Source organism: Poecilia mexicana, unplaced genomic scaffold, assembly GCF_051168715.1.
Source record: "Poecilia mexicana isolate PSO_F unplaced genomic scaffold, ASM5116871v1 scaffold_21, whole genome shotgun sequence".
Lineage (NCBI taxonomy): Eukaryota > Metazoa > Chordata > Actinopteri > Cyprinodontiformes > Poeciliidae > Poecilia > Poecilia mexicana.
The window spans coordinates 6,281,578-6,308,278 of NW_028263390.1; the positions used below are offsets into that span (position 1 = coordinate 6,281,578).

Below are 26,701 nucleotides of genomic sequence, written 5' to 3' on the forward strand. Positions count from 1 at the left end.
CCTCACCATTACAGTACCTACTAGCCATTGATATGTGACACTGCCATGACCCTACCATGTGAATGCTGCAGATAAAAATCACAATTTGTCTCATAATCTTAGGATATTTGAGCAAGAATTGTCTTACAATCGTCTAAAACCAGTCTGACCATTCCCATTTTCATCCAGAAACATTCACACACACACACACAACGTCTGCTCACCAGATATTTTCTACTTTTCCCTGCAATCTGCAGGACTGTTTTGTGTTTCAATCAAAAGTTTCTGAATACCCAGACAGTCTGGTACCAACAACCGTAAAAGAGCTCAAAGTCTCTTACATCCCTTTTTTTCCCCCATTCCGATGCTCGGTTTGTACTTGAGCCAATCGTCTTCACCACATCGAGATGCCTGGATGCTTTGAGTTGCTGCCACGTGATTGGTTGATTTGCATTTTGTGTTAAGCAGGCAGAGGACTCTTGTGACTTGTTCGTACTTGAGTCTCGGCTGCTGCGCTTTAATGTTCGGTGCAATGCAACTTGGTTTTTATGCTTTAAATGCTTTGATTGAACCCTAGAGGTTCACTTCTGGCAGTAGTTGTTGAGCAGAAGATGCAGCTGGTACAATTAAAGATGATCATTCTACTCCTTTGTCTTCTTCACATTCAGTTTTCATGCACTTTTGTTGTTCTTGTTCTCATTGCCAATTTATCAAAAAAAAAAAAACCTTTATAGTGTTCTACAATACATCTGAGGATTTTGTGCAGCCCTCTAAGTAAATATCACTGAAGAATTAATGTGAAAAAAACTAAGAAAAAAAAACCTTTGTCCTAGTCTCTTTGCACCATTTCCTTTTGTAGACTATCACCTCTTATGACGTATAAATCCAGTTTCTGGATTGTGTTTTATAGAGGGTGAACAGTATATGCTGGGAGTCTGAATGATATTAAAAATTTGGGAAAAACCTGACCAGCAAGTTCAACTCCTGATTCTCGGACCTCTCTCTCTTTTGGGTGCCGTTTGTGTGCTTTCCTCCTCTGTCTCACTCCACACCCTCCATCCCTCTGACCTGGATTACACAGCTTTTTTTCCAGCTGCCTGAGCTAAACAATACGCTCCACCATATTAGCATGCAGCATGGCCAAAAAAATAAATAAATAAATTTTAAAAATGAAATCCAGCTTAGGCTCCTTCTCTTTGAGATTCACGCTCATCCTTTCTGTTTCTCCCTCCATCTTATAATTAACGTCTCTCATGTCGTCCTTCTTGTCACTTCACATTTTCACTCCTTTTCTCTTTGTCCAAGAGGCCTTCGTCCAACTGTTTGGTCCTCTTTATGCCAAGCCTCGTCTTTCCTTGCCTGTTCTGTAACCCAGTTTTGTTTCCTCCAGCCATGCCGCATCTGTCCTCTCTGCTACTCGTCCTTTACTTTTCCCCCCCATTAGCTTTCTGTTCCTTTCTCTTCCCCTCACCGCTGTCCACACTTAGGCAACCCTGCCGCCACAGTGCTCAAGAGAGAGAGAGACAAGTGGCATGCTTCATTTAATGACAATAATTAATTCTCCTTCTCCTGATCTTAATGAGCCAAATCAGTCACACACCAAGGAAAAGACAGACATGAGGAAGTAAAGAAATGATGGAGAGAAGGAAATTCTAGATGGTTCGTCTTCACATGAGGCTTTCGTCAGCCCACAGCTTACCTGCTGAGTATAGATCATTAGAGTATAGATATATTTAAGTACACAAAGTCTACCTCTTAATTCAAGCCATTGTTCTGTTGTCAAAATCTGGTGCTGACTGATTCCAGAACTGAACCTTTAATGTTGTGTTGGCAACAGTTTTGTATGAGATCCTATCTGTTTTTTTTGTAGACTTCTGTTCACAAATCTTTTGGTTGTTGCATCGCAAGTTTGGACAATTATTGCTACAACTGATAGCAGTTGATCAGCATCTCAAAAGTTCAAATGCGTCCTGAATGCTACTCTCTCTCTCTACCTGGGAGAGAGAGAAAGAGGAAGTATAAATTATCTCCTCCATCAAATGCAAAAGGACAAGGATCATATTCCTGACTCCAAGGTCTTTTTAATCCTTTTATCGTTATTGCCCAGAAATCTTCCTGTTACCATGTCATGAAAAATCTTCAGAATGTCATACACAAACAGTTTGCTTCAGATCCATTGCATGACTGACTGCTACCAGAGATCCTCCTGCCTACAGACTCTTTGAATACACTTCGATGACATGAATTGAAGTAAACTTAATTTCAGTGGTGGACAGGGTTCAACATGGGGACTCCAACTGCTCTGCAGCATGATAAGCAACAGTCTGAAGTGAACTGTGGACTCTGACACCACTCCATAAGAACCAGCATTAACCTTTCGAGCAGTTTCACCTGCAGTAGCTTATCTGTTGGAACACACCACAGAGGACAACCAGTATGTGCCAATAAGCCTTGACCCTGTTTCTGTTGCTCATTCACTACTGTTCTTTTGTAGGACCACTTTTAATACACTACAAACATCCCAGAAGAGCTTATAATTGCTCTTTCTTAGACATCAACTTTTAAGCACAATATGTTCACCTGCTGTCAAATATGTCACACCTACAAGCAGCTGCCTTGGCTAAGAGATAATCAGTGTTATTTATGCCACCTGCCTTTTTATTTTATTTTTCTTAACTAAGCCTTACCCAAATCCACCAGTCAAGCCAATTAGCCCCCAATGATTACCAGGCCACCTCCTGGACCAGCAGCACCAGTGAGCTTCACCAGTAAAAGGTCATAATGTTAAGCCTGATCTGAGCACATTTGATAACCGAACTAGTTAGTGCTACAGTTTATATCTTTAAAGAAGGGCACTACTTTCTCATTTAAGATTCTGCACTCGATCCACATTACATGCACATTGTATCTGCAAATAACTCTAGATAAATAACTGACCATCTGCGGTTGCTTGTAGGTGTAGCCAGTTGAACTTGGCCCCTGCTATTATCATTTTAAATCATTATAACAATAGTACCACAAAATATTGTGATAAAACTTTAACTTCATATCGCCCATTCTTGCTCTACACCATTCAATGACTATTGCGCAAATGCTAACCAACTTGTAAACCATGAAATAAGGATTGTGTACAAGGTATAAAAAAAAAAAAAGAAAGTATTCCTGAGTCAGTGGTTGGTGACGGACTCAACTGGACATGCCCCCCTCCCCCCCCAAAACATAAAATTCTACTAAGGATCCCACACAATTTTGTCCTGACCCTGCTTGCAATATTTTGTTCATTTCCTGCTATAAGTAATGTGACTGATCAGTGACAGACAGTTACATGTGTTTGACCAACAGAGGATGACACATCCGCCACTGGACATGACTAACCACACATAAGCATCCGACCCACGCACCCTCACCACCGCCATGAAACAGCGAAGCTCCAACATAGCCTCTATGACTCCTAACCTGAAGGTTCACTTTGAAGCCAGGAGCTATAAATGACTCTTAAGGTCAACGGCGCGCTCATATAACCACGGGCAGCGTGGCCTCTCTGTCATCTAACACACACCGTTTCAGCATGACCAATTTGAAGTACTAACAACCTTTTATGGGAATTGTTCAATTTCTCATCAGTGTTCAAGCCCAACTGGAGGTCAGGACTCCATTTCCCTAATAGCATCTTGTGGCTGAGATAACTGTAAAATCCATTTTACGGGCCCTCAGACTGGGAGGTGTTTGACCAACGCACTAAATGAAGCTCTTAAATTTTACAGCACCTTCTATTTCGCCGCAAACATAAAGGATTTTAATTCCATTTGGAAGGATGTTTGTATAACCAGTAGAATCACATGAAAATTATGTACATGAAGTTAATTGGAGTGCTGGTAAATAAAGTGTGTTACTGTTAAGTTTTAGTTAATAAATACTTAGTTATGTTGCTGCAATATATATTTGTCGATTTCTATCATTTGTAAAACTGTCAGGGAAGATTGCCTCACAAAAGTGCAAAAATGACGACAGAAACGGCAACAAAAGGAGCACCCATGAAAAACAACCATGATGTTATTGAGACGGCTACATTTTTTTAAAATCAGAAATTCCAAGAGGATATCATAAACCTTGTTCGCCTTGATTTTTATCCAGAAAAATATGGACCTGCCCTCTCTAATGTTAAGTAGAAATAACAGAACACAGAAAAATCCTACTTCCTATTTATATTTCATTATATCCCATTTGCTTACACCACTGCATTTGAGCTTATTGTTCTTTGAAGGTATGTTTTGTTATGGTTGAGATATATAAATGATCTTAGCAATCTCAAAGATCATATATAATTACATTTTGGACTACACACCTATTTCCATTTTTTTGGGAAAGTGTGTGAATGGCTGAATGACTGAAAGTAAGTGTGTAGTGCTTTGGGGTCTCTGATCTTGATAAAGCGCTACACAAGTACAGGCCATTTATTTACCATTTTACTTCTGATGCCTGTTCGGGCCTGCTAACTCATGAAATATAACAAATCATGGTCCTTTATCAAAACCAAAAGAAGTAAACAACATCCTGAATGATGCAACTTACTGTATATATTAGTCATAATAACACATTTCCTTACAGAGGATATGACTGAATAGAAAACTACTTCATATTGTTAAGGTTGATGTAAAATACCCGCCTCGGCAAAACATTGCCTGATGGTTGTGGAACAATGCATGGCAACTGTTTTATTTTCATATATTTTCAGATAAAATGTGACAAAAACTGGTGAAGTGTGAAATGAAGAAGTGGTGAAGTAATTAGCAAACCGCAATGAAATGTCAATATACATCTCCAAAATCAATTTTTTGGTCTACATAGGGTTGGTTTGTGCAGATATTCCCATGGTCACCAGTTCCTTTTGGTGGATTAAACTGGTGAGATGCACCCAGTACAGAATTAATATGCAATCCTTCCAGGTAGTTCTGGGTCTGCTCCTCCCAGTGAGTTGCCAGGGAAACTTTCAAAGGGATCCTCCCAGCAGGGATCTTGTTCAGATGTCTTGTCCAACTGACCCCTTTTGATGTAGAGAAGGGGCTTTTCAGAGTTTCCCCCAGACAACACAACTTCTCCACCTTTTGCCATCCTATGGGAAAAGCCCTTTTCAGAACCTTGTGTCTGGGATCTCACTCTTTCAGTCCTGGTCCATTTATCACCACTACTGGTGAGGACTGGAGTAATTCAAGACCTTTGCCTTTTGCCTTAGCCCCTTCTTGACTGTGACAGATTGGAACAGTCCCTTCACTGCTGCAGACAAAGCCCATTAATTATAATCGAAAGCACCAGGCGCCTAGTCTTATTCAATGCTTTGTCAAGTTAGACAGTCAACATCTGTGAATGTTCTGGGCATGGTATGTTTCTATACTTACAAAGCAAATGGAAAATAAACATTAATCATGATCAATTCATTATGAAATAGGTGATTTCAATAATTAAAATGAATTAACTATGCTATGTAATGAATTCATGATGATTGATAATATAGCTTTGGTTCAGTTTTGTTAGACACATCCAGACCTGATTATTAGGACACCAACAAAATCAAATCAAGAAATCCTTTAAATAGAGCCTGTCTGACAAGCTGAAGTATACTGAAGAAGGTCAAAACGAACACATGCTCTGACCAAAAGAAATTTAAGAAGAGATGAGAAAGAAATTGATTATCTATTGCTCTGAAAGACAATGCTCCACTAATCCACAGCGAGAGCCACTGTCCACAAATGGAGAATGTGCACCAGTGGTGAACCTACCCAGCAGTGTCCTGCCTATCAAAATTACTCCAAGAGTGATTTGATGAATCATCCAAGTGATCATTAAAGAACCCCAGAAAAGGAATTTTAAAGACACATTTTGTATTTAAGCTAAATATTTTTATCTGGTATTTATACAAGTTTGGTTATTCAGAAACTTTTAAGTGTAAATGGCTAAAAACACAAGAAATGTGTAAGGGTGCAAATGCTTTTTCACACCACTATATTTCTGTCTAACTTCCTCTTCGGTTAGATTTTTTTTTTTTTTTCAATTCAATTACCAGCTTGGTCTCACAGCTCCTCTTCTTTTTGCCGCACTTAAATGAAAAGACATAAAGATGTCAAGTAGCGAAACAGAAAGGCATGTCATTGCGGATAATCGAGAAATGGCTGAATAATGTTTAACTGCAGTTTAATGAGGCTTCTTACAAAACTCCACTGATACAATGATTGACAAGATTGGGGTAGTTGATATGAAGACTATTCCAAGCAGCAGCTTTGTTTCAAGGAGAGGACAAAAGAGACACATTCTTTGGTTTCCCTACAGCTGTGTTAGGAGAGGACAAGGTGAGACGGACACTTTCTGAGAGGGAACGGACATTTAAAACAAACAAAAAAAAAACAACAAAAAAACGAAGGTTCAGCTGCAGCATTACATCATTACATGCATTGCCATGCCTCCTTTGCCTCCTCACTGACATTTTGGACTGCGCAGACAAGGCATGCAGGATCGGGGATGATGTCTCAACGCCACGGCTGACCCATTACGTCGCTCGAGAGGCGGTGATTATGTCGGCAAGCTAGTGAGACAAAAACACACAGGCCCAAACAATAACAGGGGAGGGAGTCACCTTGATACAGCGGCCTGCCAGAGACGGCGCTCCAACGAGGAGAAAATGACTATTATGAGCAGGCACACAGTGGAGAATGAAGGGATACAGACAGAGAAAAGAGAGAACTCAAAACAAAATCCAGATGTTGGATTTAAAAACCTCTCGGCATTCATTGTGTAGTGCGTCAACATTTAAGTAAGACGTTTAAAACGAGAAATCTGGGCATTATTGGCTTTGAAAAGAACAAAAGAATTGCATGCCACAAAAAATTGTGTGTTTCTATTTGTTTAATGTGCATGAATTCAGGAGGGATTATTAAAGGTGATGGTATTCCCCTCGAAGTGAAGGCTGTGTCAAGGAGCTTTTTTCAGTTGGTGTCATTACGAGATTTTGTCTAATCCTAAACCTCTGACAGACGAGATTCAAACGATTTGTAAGCATTGTGAGAATCTGTGTACTGGGCTGGCATTAGTTTCTTCTCGTCTTCCTTTCAGCGCCATACTACACCAGTTTCATAGTTTTTAAAACAAATATCATACCTATGCCTGTCACTATAATATAAATTATAAAATTTCACTGGACAATAAATTGCCCCAGCAATTATTGCGAGAAATTATAATATTGTTTTGAGACTATTTTCAAGTAATACATTGATGATAGCATAATAATGCAATTTTGATATCTCAAAGACCAAATCTGTACAGAACATATAATACTATAACTGGAAGATATTTGAAATATCCAAAGGAAAACACAACCATAAACCATAAATAAAATCAACTATTGCGTCTCTGTAAACAAAATTTCACTACAAAAAATCTCAGAATGTAAATTGAGCTAATTTTTATCATGCGATCAATTGATTAGTTGTCTATTGGACAGCCTTAATCACTGACTGAACAGAGACTCTGCCAGGCATTTGTAGACAAAAGAAACCAACAAAAATTGTAACATTTTGATATATTTTAGATATGAGACATATCTAAAGGACTTCACATCTCTGAGTGTTGTTAAGCTCACACCACTTGGACACTGTGGTAGATTTACAGTTACCACAACAGAGTCATAGTGGGACTGCTTGGTGACAGTCACTACAGAAAAATCTGCCATCTATGAATCTAACCTGCATTGCTAAATTAATTTTGTCAAGCTCCCCGAGGCAAGGTCACACATCTCCGACCCTTTTCAGTCTGCCTTTCTAAAGTGGTAACTCCTCTAAAACTGCATTAGTAAAAGTTTGCGATGATCTTCTAATGGCTTCTGGTACCTGAAGATGTTCTGTGTTGGTCCTACTTGATCTAAGCATATTCTATGATATTGTCAACATCATAACTTAATTAAATAGGCTAAAGTTTCTCACACTGGTATTTGTGGCTCTTTGTTGGACTGGATTTCTTCTTAAATAGAAAAGTTCTTCTTGTAACATATGGGGTTCCACAAGATTAAGTACTGGGTCTATTATTAATATCTTTTCACATTCTTCCATTAGCTAGCATTGTTCAGTCTTTTTCTGATATTTCTTGTCACATCTATGGAGATGACAAAGATTTTCTGTAATTTTTAAACTGCACCAGCTAAATGGCCTATCCACACTGTTTATCTCAGATCAGTGACTGGCTTTTCAGCAGGTTTCTGGTTTTAAGCACATAAAATCTTGGCAATGTCTACAAGTCATATGTTTGTTCAATGTAAAGAAATCTAGGAATTACATGTCACTCCTCATTAGGCTTTGGCTCATGCATCAGATCCATTTATTATTCCAGTTTCTTTAACTTAAACATTAATAACATATGAGACATGGTCTCCCTGTAGATCTAGAGAACATTATTCATTGAATTGTGTTATTGCATTTTGATTACTGTAATGCTTTTTACTGGTCTGAACAGATCATTACTTCCACATCCTCAAGCTACTCAAAGCACTGCAACCAGACTTTTTACTAAATCTATTAAACACACTGCTGTCACCTTGGTTTTTATGCTCTCTACATTGGCTCCCTTTGGATTTCAGAAGTCTGTTTAAAGCTCTTGTTCTCTCCTACGGGGCTCTGAACGGTCAGGCTTCTGATTGTTTGCTTGAGTTCTTAACCAAACACTCTGCTGCTCACAGCCTTAAATCCAAAGCTAAGAGTTTACAGATTGTTCCTCATACAAGGCTAAAAACTAAGCAGGACCAGGTCTATAACTTCTAAACTGTGGAACAGTTTGCCCCTGCACCTTGATTTTGCTGACTCGGTGGATATTATTAAAAAACTTCAAGGTGTTTTTTTGTGCTTTTAATGCTCATTTTTATACTGTGTGTAACAAACGTGCTTCACACTGTCTTAGCATGATTGATTGCTTTCCTAGTTTAATCATTCAGAGTGTTTTTGTATTTCTGTTTTTGATTTCCCTATGGCACTTACCAGTATGAGAAATGTTGAATAAATAAAATGTGAAGGATTAACACAGACTTTAGAGCTCATAAACAAAGTGATATATAGGCTAGTCAAAGTTTGTGCAACCTTTGAGTTTGCCTCATTCTTAAGAACTCAGCATTTTTGCGTTGTCTCACCTCATGAGTTGAATCTATCAGGAGCTCAGGCTTTTAAACTATTTTCATATTTTTGTTGAAAAGAATATGCTAATCTTAACTGTACAAAAAGTACAGCAACATTTTCTCAAGGATGCTGCTGAACTAGACAGTTCTTGTCCTTTGGGGTTAACATGTTGCCCTTTAAAATATTACCCTGCTTTTATAGTAATGATTTAATTAACAAGCTAATTCCATACAGCTGATCTACTAATCTGTTTTTATTTAATGTAAAAAAAAAAGGATTTTCTTCAAATATCGATCCTTTCTTCATCAATCCAATGCCAAGACTCTCAAGAAATCATCTCATATGTCAGAATAAAAGTCTATGATTGCTTGTCTGTTGCTCTATTGAGAAGCAGAACAGTAAGACAACTTACTGGGAAAGCTATGCATGAGTTAAAGTTACATTTTATGAAGCCTTCATATTTTTAATATGATCTTTTGTTCCAAAATAATCCTTATTTTCACTGGCATGTTACAAACTTCAAAATATTAAGGACTTGTAACTTTTTTTTAGAACCCTCCATGTCTGACGAGATTTTATTCCATGAAACAGGCCCATCTCCTTCGAATTATCCGCCGTCCTCGTCTCTTATCTCTGCCCACCTTCGGTTTCCACTCACCCAGAATTTCCTGTATTTTCGAATTGGAGAGCAAAAACTCTTTTGCTTTCTCACATGCCATTTACAGCAGAAAATTTCCTTCACGAGTAAAAATAACCACTTTAGAGCAAGATATTGACAATGCTGCCATCAGCACATCAAGGCTGGAAGCCATGAATTGAACTTGCAGGCCTCCTTTGGAGAGAGGACTACAGGGTAAAAAGCAGCCCCATTAAGCCGCATGGTGCAGCAAGTGAGTGAGGTCACACCTCACAGCTCACTTCAGTGTCAAGGATCTAAAAGTGATGAGAAGCCAACTTGCGCTATATTTTTTTTTCTTCCTAAATTATATTTTTTCTTAAGTAAACCAATGATGACTTGAATGAAAATTGTGATTCTCCAAAAAGTGTCTGTCTCTACATGTCAGCACCACATAGCACATGAAACATCCTCCTTGGGGAAACAAATCATATAAAAATGTATGATCATGTTAAGAAATTAAATAATTATGTTGCAATTTTGCCAAACCTCCACGAAAAAGTACTTTCCCTTCACACACTTGAAGCATATTTGCTATCAGATATACGTATGACCGCATAAACTGTAAGAGATTCACAAAAGTTTGGAGGCAGAGAAAGATTAGAAGCACAAAGACCAGAGATGGTTATGGTTAAGTGCATTACTCTGTCAAGCCATATCTTTTCTGCACAATATCAACTTCAAAAACCTTGACAGTTCCACAGAAGAGGCAGTGGTGTAAAGGCATACTGTATGTGCCTGAGGGCAGCCTAGGCTTTTGCAGCACTTCTGTACAACTCTGACCACGTACGCACACATCGATATGTGGACATTTATCACCCAGCAGTCCCGAGAATGTGAGCACCATTCACTTCATGTGAATTTATCAAGAGCAAAAGATGGAAAAGGCTGCCAAACAGACTTTTCAGGGACAAACAAAGAATGACTGATCAGGCCAAATCTCATTGGGCGTGTCAATGAAGGTTAAGTCATGCTCTTGCGCATCCATGTGAGTGTAAAGAATGACCCTGCTACTAAGTCAAGCTGCTCATAAAGTAGAGGTCTTTGTCCTGTCTTATATACCTTTTTTCTTCAATTCTCCCCACATGTTTGGCACATGGATTAGATCGAGGGACTGATTCCCATGGAAGAATGTTGATTTCACATCTGGGGAGCCATTTCTGAGGTCGTATGTTTTGGGGTTATTCTACTGAAGATAAAATGGCCTTGCTTGCTCAAAATGTTGAGGATTCTGAACACTTTCTGTAACTCCATGGCTTTTTGAACGTGAAAGAGGCTCAACCTTACTGTTGAAAGGTTCGATTTTCACCTTCACTGTTTGATTCATGTCAGATCCACATGGATTACTTATTTCTAAAAGACTTTGTCTTCAGTTTCATCAGACCACAGCACACAGTTACTTTTCAAGGTTCCAGTAGTGCTTCAAACTCACTGTTTTCCATCCCAAAAAAAACTGGTCGTCATGTAGTTTGGGTCTAATGTCTGTTAGAAAGACTTTGTGCTCCTAAGTTTAAAGGTTAAGTTTGCATATTTTTGTGCTCTGTGCCATTCTGCTCATTGTGCGCATTTGTCATTTTCAGCTTTTAATAATATAGGCTGACTCTTTTTTGGTTGCTGAACTTACTAAAATCAACAGACATCTGCCTCATTAAAATTACATACTTTCTTGTATTTCCCATTTTCAAGGGGGACTAGTAAGAAGATCTGTGCCACATACTTCTACCTCAGAGAAATAGGAAGTCATGAATTAATAACTAAAAGTTAATAGGCACTCTGTTCACCTTAAAAAGTAAAACCAGTTACAGTTTCAATACTTTCAACACCCGATCGAGACCAATCATTTAATCATCTGACCCATCAATTCGCCAATAGCTCAGAACACAGATGAATATTAAAATCAGTGCAAAGAGAAAGACACTTCAAAATAGGCCTGTAGCGATAAACGATATATCAATTAATCGCACAATAAATTAAACCTATCGACCTCATTTTAATTATCGGCTTCAACGTCTCTTCCTGCCTTTTTTTCTTTCTGTTGATGACACTAAATGAAAAAGGCTCAGCTTCGGTGCTCACCACTGTCCCTCCCTTCCTCATTTACTTAGTGTAATGTCCAGCTCACACTACACGAGTTGTCGGCCCATTTTCAAAACCTGAGACCACACATTAGCCGACAGAAATCCTAACGATTTGATTGGGTTCGTTGTGCCATGTGGTGTCCAGCCACACAGCACGAATTTGTTAACTACAAGTCCAGTTAACTAATTTTAAAACCAGGCATTAATCAATGCTTTACTAGAATCTACCTGTGATGCATGTGGCTAGAGTCAGCGTAAAGTCCTGACTGAATGAAAATCATTGTAACCTATTTATGTCACGTTAACGAAGAACAGCTGAAAACTTACCAGGTTTATCAACTGCGGTAGCAATTTGGCCCCAACTCCTCTCCTTGTCATTTCTATATTCTTTCTCGAAATGTTGAATAAATATTAATGTTGTTTCCACATATCACCTCCGATGTCTGCTGGACTTCACAGCTGTTTGGGATTCCCCTCCGTAATTTCCCCTCAGAAAGCAGAGGGGAGAATCTGCGCTTTCTGATTGGCTACCTGTCACATTCAGCGTTAACGATCCCAGTCTGGGAAAAAAACCCTGATTAAGATCAGAGCGGCCACTATGATCTACCGTAACACACCACACACTGCAGGATGATCGGTTACGAAATCACCAGCGACAATCTTAGATCAGCCAACGATCTAAGATTGTGATAAGGAGAAAATAGGGGGAAGAAATTGTGTAGTGTGAACTACTGCGTCAGGATGTGCCCATCTTCTCTACTCAAATCTCGTGATTACTGAAGGCCAATATAGTATACAGACTTCATAATCTGCACTCTTTTGGTTGAATGCAGTATTTATTTTCACTTTGGCTTTATGTTGTTTAGTTTTTATCCAAGTAAGGCTTTTGTTAATGGAGATTGAGAATCCATTTTATTTTTGTTTTTGATTGTTTTGTTTATTTAGTTTATCAGTTCAAGTATTATGTGTTCTTTTGAAAATAAAGTGTATCTATCTATGGCAGGAAATTGCATGATTATTAGCCAATATTATCGTTTATCATCGCAATAATTTTTTAGACAATTAATCGCTCAGCAAAATTTGTTATCGTGACAGGCCTACTTCAAAATATCTCTGAAACTATAAGAGAGACCCGTTTGTTTAGATGATGCTTTTACATCAAACTGAAAGAACCGTGAGCAAATTCACAACACACTTCTTCTCACATGGGCAGATTAGATTAGTAGAATAAATATTCTGGAGACATGTCCCTCGGTAGAAAGTTCCAGAGCTCCATAAACTGTTTTTCTGTTAATTATTAATCAGCGTCGGACAGCGAGTCAGCGGTCAGCAGCACAGATAGGCTAAGCTTTCTACCGCTCGGTTTCCTCTTACTACCATCACTCAAACTTGAAGACAAACAGGTAGGCTAATGCTAAACAAAGGCATACAATCCTACATACAGACTCATCGGGAGTCTTTTGCATTAGTCGTGCACTTATTCACTTCTCTCCTGAATCAGGTGTTTCTTGGATTTAAACGTTGCTTGGTTGTCTTTGGGCCAAATGTGTTGCATTTTAAAGAAACCCTCTGCAGATTCTCCTGTATGCTCGATCTGTCCCTGCAGGACTAGTTAATGAGCCTAATGAGAATAAAGATGGAGCAGGAAGGAGGAGAGGAGGAAGAAGAGGGGAAACAATCAGACGTAGCTCTGGCGAGCCTTTGGCAATGACAGAACGGAGCAATTATGCATGAAGGCTGTGACATTGACTGTGGCATCACCTCCTCTGCTGAGCCGCTGAAAAAAAAAAAAAAAAAGCAAACAGACTCCATAAATTCAGCGGAGCGCTCAGTCACGCGTACGGGGCGAACAGACATCTCTCTGTCAAAAGCGTTCAAGGACTAAGATGATCACAGTTTGACAAGTTAACACGTCTCCGTGCGCACATGTATGTCGGCGGGCTGGTGCAAACATTTCACAGGTCAACAGAGGGTCGGAGCTTCTTCTTCAAATCTCTCACCCGGTGGATCTGTTAGGCACTGTGAGAGGAAAGCTTTCCCATCATGACTTCATCACCTAAGTTTAGCTTCTAATCTCTCTCTCTGTCTCTGAACACACAGATACGCTCAAGCTTACCCTTTCACAAAGTGCATGCCCACGGCTCCACAGTTGCTCTTTGCTGGCCCACTTGCCTGCCTGCATGGTGATGCTTGTCGGACATATTGATCACACACAAGAAGGAACCTGCAGTATCACACTTTGAACAATTTGTTTCTAAACTTTTGCTCTGCAGTCTCTGCAGCAGTAGACGCAGAACATGCGACAATTCAGGAGCGCTACAAGTAAGCAACGTCAAAAAACACCACCTACACCTATTCACACCACTTGAACCGTTTGATAGTTTGCCACAAACGCTAGACAAACTAAAAAGTAGTTCACAAATATAAAGTGAAAGGAAAAGGATACATGGTACGTCTGGACAGTAAATCAATATGTATAGCAGTATACATGTGATCAATGTCAACACACCTGATAAAACTTTCAATAGTTTCACTGACTTCTGATCCAGAACTGCACGGCATTCTGGGGGATGTAGGCAGAGGAAAGACTTTAGCTGCTCAACCTCTCAAGGTCAGCTAAACTAGGTTGATAGCATACTAACTCACTCCCTCTTTGGTTACCTAGCAACAACCTGTTGAGTAACTTGGCGGCAGCAGTTTCAGGTTTCATCACTGTCTCTCATAACTGCTTAAAAATAAAAAAATTAAAATAACCATTCTAACACATCTGTTAGATATGGCTTAAACAAACTTCAACTGAGAACCATTTGACAAGGTTCAAAACTCTCTCCTTTCAGACTTACAGTCTTTTCCATTAATCAGCAGGCAACATCCAGGGTCAACTAGAGGGCCAGTAAAGAGAGCCACACACTCACAGCTAACAATACATCTCCAATTAACCCAGGATGCCTCTTTTAAGAGAGCGTCTAACAACCAGGAACAACCCACACATGCACAAATACAACACACAAACTCCCAACCCAGCTCCAGACATTTTGAATAAAGTGTCTATAACTTGCTGAAGGGAGATGTAATTCAAGTCATGTCAGCTTGACGATGAACCTAAATTGAAAAGTAAGTGACTGCGGTTATGTACAGACTCTACAATATCAGTGAAATATCGCAATTTCAAAGGGCAGCTTGAATCCAAAAGTTTGTAGCTAAACATCATTGAAGTGTCAGTCTTTCATGATCTACATACCTTTAATGTATACTGCCAGTTGTATAGACTTTAAACTGGCCTTAAAACTACATTTAGTGACCGAGGTGCTATCTTGTGGAAAACTGGGAACATTTTTTAAGTGTAAAGAAAGGAAACAGTCACAGTGTTGGTTAATCATGTATGTTCATTGGAAGTTTTATCAATGGTATAATACAGGATTATCCAAACATTGTGCAACATGTTATTTTCCAATAATGAAAACAGCAGCAGGAAATTATGTTATGGAAATCATGAGAGAATCTACAGAAAACACAAATAATAATAATAATAATAATAATAATAATAATAAACCGATTAATCCAGTTTGTGCTTTATCTTTCAGAAAAAAGGAATACTGTCAATATAATTAAGAAAGAAAAACAGGAACACTCATCAGAAGTGGATGTGCACCCCAACACTCACACCACTCCAAAATCTGGATTTAAACAAAAAAAAAAGTGTAGTATAGCTCAGCATATTTCCATGCAACTGATCAGCCAATTACCGAACTAATCATCACCTCTTGCAGATCCGTCACACTGCGCGAGCGGGAAGCAGCCAACATCAATAGCGCGTGCTAATCCGAGCAACGCACACAAACCCGCATGCACAGGCCTCGCTTAAAGGGAAGAAGATGATCAAACGGGATCAAATGCCTCCGCGCCTCCCTCTCAGGAACCCCGTGAGGCGCTGAGGCAGTGGAGGTTAATGGGTGTGCAGAAGCACTTTGAGATTCACCTATGAGAACATGCAAGCTGAATCCATTATCTACTAAGCTACAGATGTTCTGAAAAATTAGAAAATAAATTAGTGAAATGATGTTCTGTTTACTTGGAGCTTGGGGGTGGGTCAGAGTAAGCACTACGGTGGAACTGAGCACAAATGTGATCTGAAGGAAGGGACGTGGAGCGCTACAATCAGAGGAAAGGGGAGAGACGGACGAATAGCTACTTTTGCATTTTACATAGAAGATGGAGGCAGGAAAGAAGGAGCCGAAAGAGGCGGATGGGGGAGGGTGACGATGCAAAGGTAGCTGATGAGTGTGTGTGATAAGCTAATAATAGGAATCACAGGGGTGGGTGAGTGACTCATGACTGAAGGTGAAATGGTGACAGGAGAATGAGCAGAAGATGAGGGGGGTATGGGACAAAGGGGAGGACAGAGAAGACAAATCAAAGGTGAACGGAAGTGAAAGGAAGTGGAGAAGAAAAAACTCATACAAGACAAAAGGAGCTGAACTATGGAAAATGAAAAAAAGAAAAGAAAGCAAAACAAACAGAACACTGGTATATTAGTTGTGACAGCACCAGGGATGAAGCTCACACTGCAGACGGTAAGGTCCTGTTCTTTTTTTCTGGGTGCATGCTTTGCTTTAGCGACAAAGGACTAGTATCAGCAGCTTTCCAATATCATAGTTTGAAAAAGAAAAACATAAAAATCAACCTCTTAAAGGTGGACCTAAGCACAAAGATGGGTCTCAGTTTTATTGATATTTGGTTTAAACCGCAAAGCTACCAACCGTCCATCCATTCATCCATATCCAGTGGTAATTGGATGAGAGGACAGGTCACCAGTAGATACAGACTGTTTCAAAAGTTGGACTAAAAAAATTTACTGTTTGCAGCTAAATCTTAAGGAGTCATTTATTTTTCACGGTGTTGTCAGGGGGTTGTGACCCCAGGAAAAGCAACACAATACCTCTGGAAAAATATTGTTCCATTTCCAAGTTTGAAATATTAGAAAATGTTAACCCAAAGTCATATTTACCAATGTTAGAAAATTGTAATGTGTATTTATTTCATATGCAAATGCAGAGGTAGGGGTGGGCAATGAATCAATAATATTTATAGTGCAATAGGTGTGTAGATAAAACGTCTAAAAGAATATTCAATTTACAGCATATTCACTGAACTCTGATCCAAAACTGCACAGCATTCTGGGGGATGTAGGCAGAGGAAACGCTTCAGCCACTCAACCTCTCACGACCAGCTAAGCAAGGACGATGGCATCAACTAACTCATTCCCTCTTTGGTTGCCTTTCAGGTTTTGCCACCATACATTAAAAAAATGTGGATAAAACAGGAAAGGTCATGCCACCAGTCTAAACAATAATTATCTATAGACTGATATAAAACCCTAATTTCATTAAATGTTTTTCAGCCATATGAGGCGATTAAAAAAAAATGGACCAGTTTTTCTAGTCCATTGAATGAAAAGATCCAGTCACATGTGGGCTGACAGCAAGGACATTGCTGAAATTGGATTCTTGCTGAACTGCAGCAATGACAGAGGCAGAGTGCAATGACGGAAAGCAAACACCGTCGTTTGTCCGCTTGAAACGTGCTTACCAAGATGTGCACAAGTGGTTCGAAACAGGAAAACTGTTTAACTTGAAAATTTGATAAAGAGATTTAGTGACCACTCAACAAAAACAGATTAGAGCTAATCAAATAGCCATGAAGCTCAGATCCGATGTGCCTGGTGCCATTTTAAAATAAAATGAAGTCCTAACTTTGTTAGTTTTACAGGCAAGAGCACTCTACGACTTTAAACTTCTGCCAAGGCTTGGAAAAAGAAAAGGAAAAAAAAAAAAAAAGAAGCTGAATCAAGATGAGGATCACGATCAATATCAGAATGTACTTCCTTGGAAGACAAGCCCAAAACAACAGAGGTTTGGCTAAGGTAAAAGCAATGTTTGATTGTGTGTTACAGATTAGGTCAGTTTCTTTTGCAAGCACAGCTTCCAAAATTTATGCAAGAGCAGTTATTTACGCAGACGTAAACAACTAAAAGGTGAATGCAGACAAAACATTCTGAGCTTGTGTGCATAACTGTTTTTTGTTTTCACCTAAGGCAACCCAACACAAAATGGTGGGTCGGTTAGGCTGAGCAGCGACACACACACACACACGCACACACACACGCACGCACACGCGCACACACACACACACACACACACACACGCACACACACACACACACACACACACACACAGCGAGTTCGGCACTGGGAGCTGATCAACGCTTGATTATCTCCCCTCAACGCAGTACACTCCAAGCAGAACTGAATCAGATGACTTCATTAGCATATAATCTGCATAATGGCTGAGGCAGAACAAGGGCATTTGCCTCCTATGTGGCCTCCACAATGTCCCAGTCTTGAAGAGGAGAGGGGCTGTTTGCTATGACTTAGCGTGGCTGGCTTCCGTTTAAACCCATGGCTATTTCAGACATCACAGTTGGCCAGTTAATTGAGGGCAAAACAAATGATGAACATAAATCAAATTCAATTTTCCCTCTGGAGTAAACCGGGGAAGCTTTAACCACAGGTATATCAAATTTTTGTGTTCTTCGTTGAAAATTAACCACAGGGGTATTTCATTTTGCTACACAACTAACACTGACTGGCTGGGTTTTAGCTTTATAAATATAATTTTCCTGAACACAATTATCCCCCCTCCACCCCCCAAAAAATAAAAAAAATAACTATTTTGGTTTTCCTCATTGCATAATCACAAAATGATGACCAGAGCCAATTTAATGTCCTTTGCTAAAAGCCTCCCAAGGATAGAATGTCAGGCAGGATAATAAGAGCTCTTAGAATATTTATTCCATTTATGAGCTAAGCAAAGAAAGTCTGCCCTTGTTCAATATTACAAGAATGAGTTTTTTCCCCCCACCTTTTTATTATTTTATGCGCTGCCTTTCCTTCCCTATGTTCAATAAAAGAGGGACCGACAGCAGGTTTCCGCACTTTTTCCCCCCGATACTCTGGAGGACTGCTGCTATTCATCCATAAGTTTAATATTGTAAAAAGTCAAGGAAAAAAATAGTTTTATATCTAAACTATAGCCAATGCATCATTCTGTGTAAGTAAGTCACTTTGCATAGCGCTGGATACATTTCGGTATATGTGACAAGACTGTGAAAGAGTGTGAAAACACGTTGAAATAGACTCGCAACATATGTAAAAAAATAAACAAAAAAAATCAATATTTTAAAAAGGTATGAGCTCAAAAGTTTGGATAAATACATATTAATAATACAGACAAGTTCCCACATGATCAACTCCTGACATTCACTTAATTTTTACAAATTAATTTTTCATGCAATCATCAACAGATTTCAAACTATTTTCAGAGAAAATGCAACACATCTGTATCTGAACTATTCCCATCTGTCAGGAACTAACAACTTTACAAGCAAACTGAACATGATGGCAGCTACAAAACGCCACTAGATAAATAAAATAAATACAATTTTTAATTGGTGCATCTGCAGCAGTTTAGTTCCATCTTTTCATGAAAACATTAAACCAGAGTTTTTTTGTTGTTCATTTGAACAATAAACGAACACCAAGTGGTAGTTGACAAAATCTGATCAGCAGATAAATCCGCTTATCATAGACCATTTGCAATCAAGTAAAAAGGATTCAGTTCAGTTCTAAAATACTTTATTTATCCAAAAGTGAAAATAAATGTTGTTGTGGCTCATCATCAATGTACCTTTAGAAATGTTGTACATGATGATGCTGTTCCCGGTTGTAAAAACAGCAACAGCTACCGTAGCACATCATAACTGTCCAAAAGTTACGAATGAACAGAAATCTTACCAGCTGCACAGCATCCGAAACCAGAAGGGAAAAATGTCAGAAAAAGCAATGTTCCAAACAAAATAAAACTAAAAAACATAAAGTAACAAAACAGAACTAACCCAAAAGAGTCGCTCCAACATGAGGCCAAATTTTTAAACTCAAGAATTAATAGTAAGACAGGAATGTCCTCAATTCAAACTCTGGCTACCATGATGTAGTAAGTTAACTTACAGTGATAGAAAAAGCGTCCATGTCCAGTACTTTAAAAGAAAAGCTATTATGCAGCACCGGGACACAATCACTGTTATCAAAGCTTTGAATCCCAAAGATTTGTCACATATCTTCTGAATTACAGTTGTTCCACATGATTAATTTAAGTCTTGTAGGTCAAACAGGCCAAGGTTTCATTAATGGATAAGCTTAGTCTAAGACATAAACTAGAAAACTTAAGTAACTCTCCTAAAATCAATGAAGTTGGTTTACAGTGCAACACACAAACTAAGCCCAGTTGTAAAAGTTGTGGATTAACATTGCTTTATTTCTACTACTGAATACTCTAAAAAAAATCTATTCATTATACCCTTTTCCCACTGCAGCATTCTAGCAATAGCATTTCGCTGAACTCTGGTTATTAAAACCCAACATGGCAGCAAATAAAAATAAAAATCCCAACAGCAACAGAAGCCATTAATTACAAAAGGAGACGACGGCGAATAAGTAAATGGAAAGTAGGCGGTGTTCTCCAGCACTGGCCACTGCATTTCTAACCATTCGGCTGCCATGTTTGTTTACTTTCTCCCTGGTGTGAACATCCATGCATGGCTGCAGACATCACATCTACACATGTCACCCCCTTTCGCACAAACAGACTCACTCCGACATATTCCTAAGCCTTCCTGCGCTCACTCGTACTCTCACAATACAGGCCTTGGAGCCACATCTTAACCTACTTCTGCTCAGAAAATCCCACTCAAGGTTTAAGGCACTTCAAAGACAAAGCAGCATTCCTGAAATTCTTGACAAATGCATGTCATTGTTACTTTTTTTTGTCCCCCCTCCCATTGAATAAGGATGACATTAAAAGAAACGGGATTTACATTTATTTACATTTTCAACACTGTCAGGATGTGCATGTCTAGACATGTCATGCTGCAAGCAAGTCTTACAGTATATCTGTATTTTATGGTTACCCAACCAATAGAAGTATTCTATATCCAGTGAGCTAGATTATTTACCAGTAACAATAATCTTTTAGTGAGGTCATGTAAGTAAGCATAGACAAATATGTTGGCAACATATTTGCATGTTCTCTTCTCTCCCTCTCTCTTTCTCTCTCTCTCCCCCTGCCTGGGTTGCGTAACCACTGACGCACTCATGATCCGTGAAAAAGAGGGAATCAGTTTTGCTCGGTTGATCTCAGAGGTCAGCAGCTCTGAGTGAGATTGGAGGAGAAGAGTATAGATTATAGCAGGCCACATAAAGTGCAAAAAAAGAAAAAAAAAGTGTTGTATTGTCAATAAGCAGACTTTAGTGCATTGACATTGTTTTCTGAATCCCCAACCTTAATGTTCCCACATACTTCGTCCAAAGCCAAACAGTTGACACATGATCACGTAGTTTCTGCTTAAGTATTCGCAAAGCCAACACCTGCCAGGGTTCCCACTTCCTCTCTGCGTCCTCCATATTGTTTCTATGAAACGATTTGAAGTTTGCGGGCACCTTTAGCCTAGAGAGATAGAAACTCCTTTGGCATTAAGAGACTATTTTTATTTTTTCTCCCCTGGTTACTTCCTGATATCTCTACATTTCTTGAAGTTAATTAACCATTTCATATAAATTCCGACAGCAAATATCTGCTCCAGCGAACTCAATTTCAAAACATTCATACTTTAAATCAGGTTTGTTGTTGCCTCCATTTTTATTTGGAGGTTCATGTTATCTTCTGACTGTAGCAAGGTCTTAGAATGATTAGTAAGAGAGGGTAAAGCTAAACTAGTAGGTTTAGTATTTAGAGAGTTAAAACCTTTTATCAATCTAAACATGTTCTGCATACTGTTTTTGTAATATCCACTTGCCTCTCTACCATCTCAGTCCAGTCTTCCTATTTTTACCCAACACAAACAATGACTTTACTTCCCCACAGCTATTTTTCACCAGCAATGTTATTCATGAAGAACTCCAGAAAGTCATCGGTTTCTGTAATAGTTAGATCTGCTAGCGCCAATAACCACTGAAACATTCAAAGTCACTGAAATCCCCTTTGTTCAACATACTTCCAGGGTATGTGGCCAAGTTTACCAACTTAAAGTCTGAACTTTACCAAGTTGTTATAAATACAACTAACATGCAAAGTTTCAACTTTGTCTTTTGTCTTGTTTTATTTGCACAAAATGAGCTAAATCAATGCCAAAACAGTAGAGATATCTTTTTTGAAAATGCTCTCTTCTCATCAATACCTGGGTACCAGAGTTACTCAAGACATGCAATTCATTGCAAGATTTTCAAAGTATTTGCTAACAACAGCAAATCCATAATCTCAAACAAACATAAGTAGAGGTTTACCAACATCTGAAGACATCTCTCCAACAGTATTCTCTCTTTACCCCCCAGTCCATGAATTTTCACCATGTGATTCCTCAGCCCTGATAAACACATACTCAAGCGTTACAACACAAAAAGACAAATTATTCTCTTTAAGCCACTCTGGTCGATAATGTGCTCGTTGGCACCGTGGGACTGTTCTGAAAACGGCAGACATTAGTGTCTTATGTGTAAACTCACCCTCACGCTGCATTTCGACACGCATCAATGTTTTATTATATTTCACCGTTGAATCTTTTGGACTTGGTACTCATCAACACTACAAAAGCTCCAGTATTGGCATTTCATCTATTGGCTTTTCAACAGCACAAAACTGCAAAGTGTAGGGAGTAAAACTACACATTTTACAGCAAAAAAACAACAACAACTTCAATGCAGGTCCATTTTAACACCCATCTGCATTTTTAAATGGCAGAATAAATATTTTATGTTCTTTGCTAACTCCTTCATGTTTTATCACATTAAAATAACTTTCAATGTACTTTCACTTGATTTCATGGGTCAGACCAACACAAAGTTGTCTATAATGGTCAATAAAAAATTATGTAAATTCTTTTACAGGTAAAAATCTGAGTATAGTATTTGCTTTCAGTGGCCCTGAATCAGCACCACTGTCGGCGTTGACATTTTTTCACCAATGGCATTTGGTTTATAGGGTCATGATTCAACTCACAAACAATTTTCGATTCAGAAACCAATTTTTCAATTCAGTGCAGAGATTCAGTTTAAATTTTATGACTAACAGGAGTGTGAACAAATAAAATATTTATTTAAAACAATAATATAAAAGTTTATATTTACACAAAAATAGGTTTGTGCATTTAATTCTGTAACTTAAATTGTCAGTGTTGGGTTAGCTTAACAGTGTGGCTTCTTCTTAAATAAAAAAATATCAGAGTTATTCAAAATATATGCGGTGGCCGAGTGAATGCTTAATATACTTGCAATATACTTGCAATAAGGAGCGGCAAAGACACACAACTTAAACATGTTTTAAAATAAGTTTTTTAAACATTTTGCATCTGATTCATAATTCCCAGGACTAGAATTTGTGATTTTCAATAGAATTTATTTTTCTAATGACTTTAACTTTGTCAGTTTTTCATTAATGTTAATTTTGTGGAGTACACAACTCACAGTTGTTCTCACAAATGCTTGCAGTTGCACCTTTCAGCAGGTCTTCCAGAGTTATATTGGGCTTTTCCTTTCCTACAAAGTAACCTAACACCATCAGTGCATGAACGGGTGAATGACTGATTGGAGTCCTTGGACTTGATAAAGCTCTATACAAGTACAGGCCATTTATTCTTGGCCTGTCAATTTAGGTGGACTGTCATTTTTTGCAACCCTTTCCATTTTCAGATGATTGATTGAACAGTGCTTCATAAATGGTCAAAGCTTGGGAGATTGTTTTATAATATAACCTTGCTTGAAACATATCCACATCTTTATTCGGTAACATGTTTCCTGTGAACAGCAGGATTCATGCTGAAATTAAATTACACAGGAGTATCAGAGAAAAGGAACACCATACTTCTTAGATTTTCATTTGTGAAACTGTCAAAAAAACATGAATCCCTTTTGTTCCACTTCACAATTAAGCAGTAGTACTTTGTGTTGGTCTGTCTCATAAAATCTAAATCTACATGTGGTTGCAAGATGACCAGGAGCTAGAAAACTTCAACTGTTACTGAAACAAATCTGTATAAACAACGCTGAAACAGTTTAACAACCAAGATCCCAAGATCAGTAAGCTGTCAGAAAGTCTCTGACAAAGTTCTATCTAAGTCTATCAAACCAACCAAAAGCTGTGAACAGTGTGGACCGAGCTGTTCACATATCCCCTTGAAGCATGCCAGTATCTCTGGACAGGCAGTGAGCATTCCTTTCTTGAGCCTGACTGTGATGTGAGCCTCATGATGTCCACAGAGCTTTGAACTGGAGAGAGAAGAAAGAGGACGGAGGAGGAGAGAGTAAGGGAGGAAGGCTACTGCAGCATGAATCCTGAGGCAGACAGAGATGAATAGTCGAAGGAGTCAGAGAAGGGGTGACAGCAAGGAAGAGAATATATTCTATGCAGAAAAACGGAGGAAGGGAGGAGAGGGAACGGAATAAGTGCCACGGAGGCAGAAAGCAAAAATTGTGTCTGCGAGAACTTTGTGGCAAGACTTTGAGGAGCTAATTAGGAAGAGTGTCTCCAGAAGTGGTGAGTAAGTTCTCAAGTACTGAGCTTTTATGCAGATATACTACTCTTGGACTGAACTACTTCTTCCCTACCTGTATATCTCACCCTTACCCTTACCTGAAGTGGACCACAGAAAATGTGGCAATGCAGTACTTCTTCCCTCGTCATACAGTTTCATTACAGGATAAGATCATTTCTCTGGCATGTACAGCACAAAGAAGTCAGCGTGGCAAAATGGAAACAAAACTTAAGGTTTGGTAATGTAGCAGTAGTTTTACTTGCTTCTGAGTAAAATTCAATTGGGGTTTGTTATCACCCTCACCACATGGGAAGACAAAGTATAAAAGGAGAAATCTCACACCGTACAAATGTTGGACTTTACATTTTCTGGATAACTGAGCGTTTGTTACTCACAACATAGATCATGTTTCTCTGATTTGAGGAAAGCCATCACAGAATGCTGTCAGTGGGACCTGCAGACTGCCTTCTAGTCTCAGCTCTGACATTTGAGTTAAGATGTTACAGGCTGATGAACACCATCTAAATGTACAGCAGGAGGACATGCTTTACTTTAACACGGGGAGAAAACTAGTAATGTTTTAAGCAACAGTCTTTAATACGGAACTATGGCTGAACTGTTTAAGTTTAGGTTTTTGGAGAAATTGCAACCCATCTCCTTTACGCAAATAAAAAAAGCTAAGATCCACTAATAATAAAATGTCTTAATCTGATACAACCTAATGCAGACACTTCACTTATCTCCCCATACTGAATGCCTGTAGCGTGTACACGAAGTGCGCGTTCAGCTAAAGAGCCCATCGACTCTTTCACCTTTCACTTAAAATTAAACAAATACACACCTAACAACTACAAAACGCTCCTGCAGTCAGCAGACAAGTTGTGACCAGCACAATTTGTACATTGTGTTCGTTACAACTCAATATTATGGTGATATTTGTTTCTCTAATCATGCTAGACGCTAAAGGCAGCTCGTTAATTTCAAGACGGCATTATCTTTACCTTGCGTTGAATTTATGCGTCGCCTTCTCTCGCTGCCACTGTCCGTAAGCATGTTTTGCCAGTAAGGCAACATTCTTCCTACAAGTTGCCGTCTGTTTTCCTGTCTTCTTACGGTAGCCGAAGTATTCAGACATGGCGAATTTTTTTCCACGCGAGCGGTTCAGGGGACTTTGAACTTGCAGAACAAAGGGGCGGGGGTGCGCGCGGATCACGTGACCGGTGGCATTTGATCTGCACTTTATCTTTGACCGTTACAAAATTAAAAAATAAAACACTCATACCGAAAAAACGATATAAAGGAAAATTCTAACGATTTGAAACTTTTTTTTTTCATATCGCGGTATTATATTTACAGCCCATGGTAAGCGGTGCGGTTATGAGTTTCCTTGAAAGAATGGGCTCTTTGCACCTAAGGCGTTGACGTCACATCTCCAGGAGCAAATGCGGCTCACTTTTTTCCGCTTTGAGTTACCATGACTGGTAGAAAAGACTAAGTCATATTTCAGATGCAAAAAAACAATACTATTAACATTGTTGTCTTCCTAATATAATGGGCTTTTAAGTTTTCGTTAATTTCCAAGCGATCCTGAATTAAGAAGATGGCTTGTAAATATCTGTCGCTACCAGTTAAAGTTAACGCCGCACAGCAAAGTTTGCAGCCTTCACTTCACTCCGGATCAGCCTAAAACTACCGGGGATACGGATGGTAAATAAAGGAGCCTCCCTGAGTTATTTCCATGGAATCACTTCTGTATTCAGCCTGAAAGAGTTTATGGGAACGAGAGAGCAGACCAGAGCCAGACAGCCGAACAACTGATCCGCCTGTACATCCTGCTGTAAACACCGTCCTATCTGAGCTCTTCACAAGAAACATGCAAAGGTAATAAAACGAAATAACACGGAGACATGAAGCAACACGGTCATATTTTTCTAAAAGCAGCAACTTTGAACCTGAACAGCTGAACCAGATCTCTGACACCAGAGCTGCGCTACTGTCAAGCTATGAGGCTTGTTGAGCTCCGTCAGGCTTCGGAAGTAAAAAGTCCGAACCGTAACCGAACCCCGTTAGTCTGTGACACTAACGACAATAAACACACATAATATACTTGAAAATAAGATAAATACATTGTCCATTTGAATGTTTAGATACTTAAATAGCACATTTTACAAGAACAATGT

The 26,701-nt window shown here is 39.0% G+C and overlaps 1 protein-coding gene across 1 annotated transcript in view; it reads right to left on the bottom strand.

The window, feature by feature from the left end:
- Positions 1-25,644, bottom strand: part of LOC106923272 (neurexin-3b-like) — a 139,623-nt gene extending 113,979 nt beyond the window's left edge. The window contains exon 1 of the mRNA XM_088002227.1: positions 25,523-25,644. Coding sequence (XP_087858353.1) covers positions 25,523-25,595 — 73 coding nt within the window. The 5' untranslated portion in view covers positions 25,596-25,644. The remainder of the gene's footprint in view (positions 1-25,522) is intronic.
- Between the last annotated feature and the right edge of the window lie 1,057 nt (positions 25,645-26,701).